The sequence below is a fragment of the Pristiophorus japonicus genome, unplaced genomic scaffold, assembly GCF_044704955.1.
Source record: "Pristiophorus japonicus isolate sPriJap1 unplaced genomic scaffold, sPriJap1.hap1 HAP1_SCAFFOLD_281, whole genome shotgun sequence".
In the NCBI taxonomy this organism is placed as follows: Eukaryota; Metazoa; Chordata; class Chondrichthyes; family Pristiophoridae; genus Pristiophorus; species Pristiophorus japonicus.
In genome coordinates, this window is record NW_027252571.1 from 597,463 (window position 1) to 607,819 (window position 10,357).

General features: G+C 57.5%; 1 protein-coding gene across 1 annotated transcript in view; it reads left to right on the forward strand.

The window, feature by feature from the left end:
* Positions 1–4,761: 4,761 nt before the first annotated feature.
* Positions 4,762–10,357, forward strand: part of LOC139247681 (calsyntenin-3-like) — a gene marked incomplete at its 3' end in the record, with an annotated part of 278,480 nt that continues 272,884 nt past the window's right edge. Inside the window, exons 1-3 of the mRNA XM_070871764.1 lie at positions 4,762–4,887; positions 7,403–7,525; positions 8,625–8,777. Of these exons, the coding sequence (XP_070727865.1) occupies positions 4,824–4,887; positions 7,403–7,525; positions 8,625–8,777 (340 nt within the window). The remainder of the gene's footprint in view (positions 4,888–7,402; positions 7,526–8,624; positions 8,778–10,357) is intronic.

A 10,357-nucleotide genomic window follows, 5' to 3' on the forward strand; every position in this document is an offset into this window, starting at 1 on the left:
TCGCACTGAGTCCCGCTCACCCATCACCCCCTGTGCTCACTGCCCCCGTGTCCTAACTCGCACCGAGTCGCACTCACCCATCACCCCCTGTGCTCACTGCCCCCGTGTCCTAACTCGCACCGAGTCCCGCTCACCCATCACCCCCTGTGCCCCGTGTCCTAACTCGCACCAAGTCCCACTCACCCATCACCCCCTGTGCTCACTGCCCCCGTGTCCTAACTCGCACCGAGTCGCACTCACCCATCACCCCCTGTGCTCACTGCCCCCGTGTCCTAACTCACACCGAGTCCCACTCACCCATCATCCCCTGTGCCCGCCGACCGACATTGGCTCCCGGTTAAGAGATGCCGTAATCGTGACCGTCTTTAAAATAAGGGGACAAGTCCGACAGCGGCAAGCACCGAGGAATCTCGCTGCTGTCGGCCACGGGGAAAGTTGTCGCTCGAATCCTCCTCAGCGATCTCCTGCCTGTGGCTGAGAAGCTCCTCCTGGGGTTACGGTGCGGATTTCGTCCACTACGGGCTACGACGGACATGATCTTCAGGGCGTGACAACTGCACGGGAAATGCATGGGACCAGCAGCAACCCTTGTACATGGCCAGCTTTGACCTCACAAAGGCCTTTGACACTGTGAACCGCCGAGGGACGATGGCGTGTCCTCCTCAGCTTGTGGTTGCATAACAACATAAGAAATCGGAGCAGGAGTAGTTCCGAGTCGAGCGCTCGCTTTGGGAGTCTCGTGTCTGGGGGGCGTGCGGACGATGTGGCCCTGCCCAACGGAGCTGGTCGAGTGTGGTCAGTGCTTCGATGCTGGGGATGTTGGGCCTGGTCGAGGACGCTAACGTTGGTGCGTCTGTCCTCCCGGGGGATTTGCAGGATCTTGCGGAGACAACGTTGGTGGTATTTCTCCAGCGACTTGAGGTGTCTGCTGTACATGATCCATGTCTCTGAGCCATACAGGAGGGCGGGTATCACTACAGCCCTGTAGACCATGAGCTGGGGGTGAGATACCTACTGTACATGGTCCATGTCTCTGAGCCATACAGGAGGGCGGGTATCACTACAGCCCTGTAGACCATGAGCTGGGGGTGAGATACCTACTGTACATGGTCCATGTCTCTGAGCCATACAGGAGGGCGGGTATCACTACAGCCCTGTAGACCATGAGCTGGGGGTGAGATACCTACTGTACATGGTCCATGTCTCTGAACCATACAGGAGGGCGGGTATCACTACAGTCCTGTAGACCATGAGCTGGGGGTGAGATACCTACTGTACATGGTCCGTGTCTCTGAGCCATACAGGAGGGCGGGTATCACTACAGCCCTGTAGACCATGAGCTGGGGGTGAGATACCTACTGTACATGGTCCATGTCTCTGAGCCATACAGGAGGGCGGGTATCACTACAGCCCTGTAGACCATGAGCTGGGGGTGAGATACCTACTGTACATGGTCCATGTCTCTGAGCCATACAGGAGGGCGGGTATCACTACAGCCCTGTAGACCATGAGCTGGGGGTGAGATACCTACTGTACATGGTCCATGTCTCTGAGCCATACAGGAGGGTGGGTATCACTACAACCCTGTAGACCATGAGCTGGGGGTGAGATGCCTACTGTACACGGTCCATGTCTCTGAGCCATACAGGAGGGCGGGTATCACTACAGCCCCGTAGACCATGAGCTGGGGGTGAGATACCTACTGTACATGGTCCATGTCTCTGAGCCATACAGGAGGGCGGGTATCACTACAGCCCTGTAGACCATGAGCTGGGGGTGAGATACCTACTGTACATGGTCCATGTCTCTGAGCCATACAGGAGGGCAGGTATCACTACAGCCCTGTAGACCATGAGCTGGGGGTGAGATACCTACTGTACATGGTCCATGTCTCTGAGCCACACAGGAGGGCGGGTATCACTGCAGCTCTGTAGACCATGAGCTGGGGGTGAGATACCTACTGTACATGGTCCATGTCTCTGAACCATACAGGAGGGCGGGTATCACTACAGTCCTGTAGACCATGAGCTGGGGGTGAGATACCTACTGTACATGGTCCGTGTCTCTGAGCCATACAGGAGGGCGGGTATCACTACAGCCCTGTAGACCATGAGCTGGGGGTGAGATACCTACTGTACATGGTCCGTGTCTCTGAGCCATACAGGAGGGCGGGTATCAGTACAGCCCTGTAGACCATGAGCTGGGGGTGAGATACCTACTGGACATGGTCCATGTCTCTGAGCCATACAGGAGGGCGGGTATCACTACAGCCCTGTAGACCATGAGCTAGGGGTGAGATACCTACTGTACATGGTCCATGTCTCTGAGCCATACAGGAGGGTGGTTATCACTACAACCCTGTAGACCATGAGCTGGGGGTGAGATGCCTACTGTACACGGTCCATGTCTCTGAGCCATACAGGAGGGCGGGTATCACTACAGCCCTGTAGACCATGAGCTGGGGGTGAGATACCTACTGTACATGGTCCATGTCTCTGAGCCATACAGGAGGGCGGGTATCACTACAGCCCTGTAGACCATGAGCTGGGGGTGAGATACCTACTGTACATGGTCCATGTCTCTGAGCCATACAGGAGGGCAGGTATCACTACAGCCCTGTAGACCATGAGCTGGGGGTGAGATACCTACTGTACATGGTCCATGTCTCTGAGCCACACAGGAGGGCGGGTATCACTGCAGCTCTGTAGACCATGAGCTGGGGGTGAGATACCTACTGTACATGGTCCATGTCTCTGAGCCATACAGGAGGGCGGGTATCACTACAGCCCTGTAGACCATGAGCTGGGGGTGAGATACCTACTGTACATGGTCCATGTCTCTGAGCCACACAGGAGGGCGGGTATCACTGCAGCTCTGTAGACCATGAGCTGGGGGTGAGATACCTACTGTACATGGTCCATGTCTCTGAGCCATACAGGAGGGCGGGTATCACTACAGCCCTGTAGACCATGAGCTGGGGGTGAGATACCTACTGTACATGGTCCATGTCTCTGAGCCATACAGGAGGGCGGGTATCACTGCAGCCCTGTAGACCATGAGCTGGGGGTGAGATACCTACTGTACATGGTCCATGTCTCTGAGCCATACAGGAGGGTGGGTATCACTACAGCCCTGTAGACCATGAGCTGGGGGTGAGATACCTACTGTACATGGTCCGTGTCTCTGAGCCATACAGGAGGGCGGGTATCACTACAGCCCTGTAGACCATGAGCTGGGGGTGAGATACCTACTGTACATGGTCCATGTCTCTGGGCCATACAGGAGGGCGGGTATCACTACAGCCCCGTAGACCATGAGCTGGGGCTGAGATACCTACTGTACATGGTCCATGTCTCTGGGCCATACAGGAGGGCGGGTATCACTACAGCCCTGTAGACCATGAGCTGGGGGTGAGATACCTACTGGACATGGTCCATGTCTCTGAGCCATACAGGAGGGTGGGTATCACTACAACCCTGTAGACCATGAGCTGGGGGTGAGATACCTACTGTACATGGTCCATGTCTCTGAGCCATACAGGAGGGCGGGTATCACTACAGCCCTGTAGACCATGAGCTGGGGGTGAGATGCCTACTGTACACGGTCCGTGTCTCTGAGCCATACAGGAGGGCGGGTATCACTACAGCCCCGTAGACCATGAGTTGGGGGTGAGATACCTACTGTACATGGTCCATGTCTCTGAGCCATACAGGAGGGCGGGTATCACTACAGCCCTGTAGACCATGAGCTCGGTGGTGGATTTGAGGGCCTGGTCTTCGAACACTCTTTTCCTCAGGCGGGCAAAGGCTGCACTGGCGCACTGGAGGCGGTGTTGGACCTCGTCGCCAATGTCTGCTCTTGTTGATAAGAGGCTCCCGGGGTTTGGGAAATGGTCCACGGTGTCCAGGACCGGGCCGTGGATCTTGATGACTGAGGGGGGCAGTGCTGTGCGGTGAGGACAGGCTGGTGGAGGACCTTTGTCTTACGGATGTTTAGCGTAAGGCCCGTGCTTTCGTAAGCCTCAGTAAATACGTCGACTATGCCCTGGAGTTCAGCCTCTGTGTGTGCGAGCAGACGCAGGCGGCGTCCGCGTACCGTCGATCGATCGACAGAGGTTGGGGCGGTCTGGGACCTGGCCTGGAGACGGCGCAGGTTGAACAAGCTTCCCCCGCTGGTTCTGTCGTTTGGTTCCGCTCCGGCGGGGAGCTTGCCGACTGCCAGATCGAGCAATGGCGGCAAGGACGATTGAGAAGAGGGATGACCCGGCCCCGCTTGACACCGGTCCGGACGCGGATCGGGGTCTGTGGCGGGGCCGTTGGCCAGGGCCGTGGCTTGCGTTGAAAAACAAAAAACAGTTGCGGTCGCAGGACAGGAACGCTTCTGCAGAGGGCATGGCCTGCCTTTAAATCCCAGCTGAGATTAGCCTTGCACACCCCCTTGCTCCCACCCCCACCCTCTCCTCCCCCACTCCTGTTTGGTCGAGGCGGACGCCACTCAAAGTTGGAACCAGTGTGAGCCACTGTGACAGATTTTTGCCGCACAGCAAAGCGATTCTGCATGTGCAAAGAGGCAGAGGCGAAGGGGCTGGAGCAGCGAGTGAGAGGAGGAGGCGAGAGGGGAGCTTCGGAACAGCAACGAGGAGGTTTTTGGAAGAGGGGGGGGGGGCGGGGGGTGGGGGGGGTTTGGGAGAGAGACAGCTCACACAGATGCAGTGGTAAAGACAGGACTGGCAAGGCAGGGGAGCGTTCGGTGAACAAAAGGCACTCAATCTGGTTCCCTGTCGCTCAACAAAAAAAGCCCCCAGTTGCCGCACTTGCTCAAAGATGCATCAGCAAACGTGCTCAGTATTTGTCTCCTTGTTAATCACAGCCTGCGTCTCCAGCAAAGGTAAGAGCCCTTATTCCTTGCTTTCGCATCGGCAGATAATTAAATCCACCTCTGCAAAGGCGTTCCTCGATTAAAAAAAAAATATGCAGGGCTCCGGCCATTGCCTGCGGATTGATGTAATCCCAGCAGAAACGAGAGTCATTATTTTTTAAAGACAGTGGGCCGAGATCATCGATCTGTAACAACCCAGGGGGGAGGACGAGTGAGGGTGGGAGGGAGGGGGGCACTTAGGAGAATCTCGACACGCTGCCCTTCAAGGGTGTTCGCGTCCCGGTTTACAAGTCCAAATATTTGCCTCTTGCAGACCTCCTTCGAATTCGGGTTGCAATTTACGCCTCGAATGAAAAAAAAAAAGGGGTCAATAATACGGCTTGTTTTTCCTGGCTCGACACCGACCCTGCGTCTTGGGGACCAAACGTGAGAATTCCCGGCACCAAGTGCACCGCGCTGGATAACACGCAGTCGTCGCAGGTCCCGGAGGCTTTATATTCGCAGTCCCCGCAGCTTTGTTGACGCGGCCCTGGGATTTCTGGTGCGGGGGGGTCGGGGGGGTCGGGTGTGGGGCTGTGGGCTAAAGGTGGGGAAACGATACAACGAGGTAACTTACGTGCCCGTTGTCCGTCCATTGCACCAGTCGATGGCAGCCATCGTGCTGGGAGATGGAAGGGCCACTCTGCTGTCTCTGACTCAGCAGATGGTGGGGATGAAGCCGCTTTCACCCCCCCACCCCCCACCCCGCAGCTCCTCACTCCAGGGGCTCGAACAACCCCCCCCCCCAGTCCCAGGCCGGAGACCAAACGCATTGGGCCGATATTGGGGGAGCGCCGTACTGCGCTGTCGGAGGGGCAGTACTGAGGGAGCGCCACACTGTCGGAGGGGCAGTACTGAGGGAGTGCCGCACTGTCGGAGGGGCAGTACTGAGGGAGCACCGCGCTGTCGGAGGGGCAGTACTGAGGGAGCGCCGCACTGTCGGAGGGGCAGTACTGAGGGAGTGCCGCGCTGTCGGAGGGGCAGTACTGAGGGAGTGCCGCTCTGTCAGAGGGGCAGTACTGAGGGAGTGCTGCACTGTCGGAGGGGCAGTACTGAGGGAGCGCCGCACTGCGCTGTCGGAGGGGCAGTACTGAGGGAGTGCCGCACTGTCGGAGGGGCAGCACTGAGGGAGTGCCGCACTGTCGGAGGGGCAGTACTGAGGGAGCGCCGCACTGCGCTGTCGGAGGGGCAGTACTGAGGGAGTGCCGCACTGTCGGAGGGGCAGCACTGAGGGAGTGCCGCACTGTCGGAGGGGCAGTACTGAGGGAGTGCCGCACTGTCGGAGGGGCAGTACTGAGGGAGTGCCGCACTGTCGGAGGGGCAGTACTGAGGGAGTGCCGTGCTGTCGGAGGGGCAGTACTGAGGGAGTGCCGCACTGTCGGAGGGGCAGTACTGAGGGAGTGCCGCACTGTCGGAGGGGCAGTACTGAGGGAGTGCTGCACTGTCGGAGGGGCAGTACTGAGGGAGCGCCGCACTGCGCTGTCGGAGGGGCAGTACTGAGGGAGTGCCGCGCTGTCGGAGGGGCAGTACTGAGGGAGTGCCGCGCTGTCGGAGGGGCAGTACTGAGGGAGCGCCGCACTGTCGGAGGGGCAGTACTGAGGGAGCGCCGCACTGTCGGAGGGGCGGTACTGAGGGAGCGCCGCGCTGTCGGAGGGGCAGTACTGAGGGAGTGCCGCGCTGTCGGAGGGGCAGTACTGAGGGAGTGCCGCACTGTCGGAGGGGCAGTACTGAGGGAGCGCCGCACTGTCGGAGGGGCGGTACTGAGGGAGTGCCGCGCTGTCGGAGGGGCAGTACTGAGGGAGTGCCGCACTGTCGGAGGGGCAGTACTGAGGGAGTGCCGCGCTGTCGGAGGGGCGGTACTGAGGGAGCGCCGCACTGTCGGAGGGGCAGTACTGAGGGAGCGCCGCGCTGTCGGAGGGGCAGTACTGAGGGAGCGCCGCACTGTCGGAGGGGCAGTACTGAGGGAGTGCCGCACTGTCGGAGGGGCAGTACTGAGGGAGCGTCGCACTGTCGGAGGGGCAGTACTGAGGGAGCGCCGCACTGTCGGAGGGGCAGTACTGAGGGAGTGCCGCACTGTCGGAGTGAGAGTCAGTGTGTGTGGGACTGTACCCCAGTGAGAGTCAGGGTGTGTGGGACCCGTACCCCAGTGAGAGTCAGTGTGTGTGGGACACGTACCCCAGTGAGAGTCAGTGTGTGTGGGACCCGTACCCCAGTGAGAGTCAGGGTGTGTGGGACCCGTACCCCAGTGAGAGTCAGTGTGTGTGGGACCCGTACCCCAGTGAGAGTCGATGTGTGTGGGACCCGTACCCCAGTGAGAGTCGATGTGTGTGGGACCCGTACCCCAGTGAGAGTCAGTGTGTGTGGGACCTGTACCCCAGTGAGAGTCGGTGTGTGTGGGATACGTACCCCAGTGAGATTCGGTGTCTCTGCCCATCTCCAACCCGGTGCCCGTTGATCTAGAATGTTCTTTCTTGCACTCTGTCAGCCAACAAGCACAAGCCATGGATCGAGGCAGAATACCAGGGCATCGTGATGGAAAATGACAAAACAGTCCTCCTCAATCCGCCACTCTTCGCCATTGACAAGGACGCACCATTGCACTATGCAGGTAGGGAGCATGGTACCAGCATTGGCATGACCAGGGAACCTGGCATTGGGTGGCACTGGCACAAATGGGGCCCAATAGGGACTCAAAGGAACTGACGTGGGATTAACCGGACTCAATGGGACTCAACAGAGCTCATCGGGACTTAAAAGGGCTTAATCGGCTTTAACCGGGTTAGCATGACTAAACAGCACTTAAGAGGGCTAAACCCGACTTAACAGGGGTAAAGAGAGGTCACCGGGATTCAATGAGACTGAACTGGATACAATGAGGCCCCACGGGATTCAATGAGAAAGGGGTTGGGTCCATTGGGATTGTGTACGGTGGGAGTGAATGGGAAGGGGGTTGGGTCCATTGGGATTTTGTACAGTGGGAGTGAATGGGAAGGGGTGTGGGTCCATTGGGATTGTGTACGGTGGGAGCGAAATGGGAAGGAGTTTTGGTCCATTGGGATTATGTACAATGGGAATGAATGTGAAGGGTTTCGAGACCATTGGGATTGTGCACAGTGGGAGTGAATGGGAAGGGTTTCGAGACCATTGGGATTGTGTACAGTGGGAGTGAATGGGAAGGGGTGTGGGTCCATTGGGATTGTGTACAATGGGAGTAAATGGGAAGGGGTTTGTGTCCATTGGGGTTGTGTACAGTGGGAGTGAATGGGAAGGGGTTTGGGTCAATTGGGGTTGTGTACAGTGGGAGTAAATGGGAAGGGGTTTGGGTCAATTGGGGTTGTGTACAATAGGAGTGAATGGGAAGGGGTTTGGGTCCATTGGGATTGTGTACAATAGGAGTGAATGGGAAGGGGTTTGGGTCTACTGGGATTGTGTACAGTGGGAGTGCATGGGAAGGGGTTTGGGTCCATTGGGATTGTGTACAATGGGAAGGGGTTTGGGTCTACTGGGATTGTGTACAGTGGGAGTGAATGGGAAGGGGTTTGGGTCCATTGGGATGTTGTACAATGGGAAGGGGTTTGGGTCTACTGGGATTGTGTACAGTGGGAGTGAATGGGAAGGGGTTTGGGTCCATTGGGATGTTGTACAATGGGAAGGGGTTTGGGTCTACTGGGACTCTGCCCTCAATATCTGTCACCTTTCCCCAACAGGTGAGATTTGCGGGTTCAAGATCCACGGTCAGAATGTCCCCTTCGAGGCGGTGGTCCTGGACAAGATGACGGGCGAGGGTCTGATCCGGGCGAAGGAGGTGGTTGACTGTGAAGCACAGAAGGAGCATACCTTCACTATCCAGGCACACGACTGTGGGGAAGGCCCAGAAAAAACCAACATGAAGCGATCGCACAAGTAATTGGTGGCTTATCCGGAGAATGGAATAAGGGAATATGTGGGAACAGCTTTCCCTGGGAGCGCTCGATGCTGACCCTGGGTATAAAGTGGGGGTACACTGTCGGGGTAATGTAGAGGGAGCTCTGTATTGTACCTGCCCCGGGAGCACTCGATACACTGGGTATAAAGTGGGGGTACACTGTCGGGGTAATGTAGAGGGAGCTCTGTATTGTACCTGCCCCGGGAGCACTCGATACACTGGGTATAAAGTGGGGGTACACTGTCAGGGTCATGTAGAGGGAGCTCTGTATTGTACCTGCCCCGGGAGCACTCGATACACTGGGTATAAAGTGGGGGTACACTGTCAGGGTAATGTAGAGGGAGCTCTGTATTGTACCTGCCCCGGGAGCACTCGATACACTGGGTATAAAGTGGGGGTACACTGTCAGGGTAATGTAGAGGGAGCTCTGTATTGTACCTGCCCTGGGAGCACTCGATACACTGGGTATAAAGTGGGGGTACACTGTCAGGGTAATGTAGAGGGAGCTCTGTATTGTACCTGCCCCGGGAGCACTCGATACACTGGGTATAAAGTGGGGGTACACTGTCAGGGTAATGTAGAGGGAGCTCTGTATTGTACCTGCCCCGGGAGCACTCGATACACTGGGTATAAAGTGGGGGTACACTGTCGGGGTAATGTAGAGGGAGCTCTGTATTGTACCTGCCCCTGGAGCACTCGATACAGTGGGTATAAAGTTGGGGTACACTGTCAGGGTAATGTAGAGGGAGCTCTGTATTGTACCTGCCCCGGGAGCACTCGATACACTGGGTATAAAGTGGGGGTACACTGTCGGGGCAATGTAGAGGGAGCTCTGTATTGTACCTGCCCCGGGAGCACTCGATACACTGGGTATAAAGTGGGGGTACACTGTCAGGGTAATGTAGAGGGAGCTCTGTATTGTACCTGCCCCGGGAGCGCTTGACACCGAGACCCCTTCCCCATGCTTTCCTCTCCCAATCTCCCTTTTTCTGCCACTCAGTCTCTCTTCCCCCTTGTGTCCCCTCTCCTCCCTCTCCCCTTCTCTCCTTCTCCATGGCCATTTCCTCTCCTTTCTCCCACTATCCCTCCTCCTGTCTCCCTCTCCCTCCTTCCCTCTTTTTCGCCCTGTCTCTGTCTCTCCCTCCCTCCAGTCCTCCCTTTCTCAATCCCAACCATCCCTCTGACTCTTTCTCCTCCCTCTCTCGCTCCATCTCTCTCTCTCGTTCTTCCTCCCCTTTCTCTCTCTCCCTCCATCCATTACTCCCTTTCTCCCTCTCTTTCTACCCTTCCCTCACATCCCCTCCCTCTCCTTCCAGCCTCCCTCTCTCGCCTCCATCTCCCTCCTCCCCCCCCACTCCCCTCCCTCTCCCTCTCTCTCCGTCCCTCCCCTTGCCCTTTCCCTCTCTCTTCCTCCCTCTCCCACTCTTCCTCCCCTGTCTCTCCCTCTCTCCTCACTCCCCCCTCTCCCTCTCCGTCCCTCCCCTCCCTAGCCCCTCCTCTATCTCCCCCTCCCTC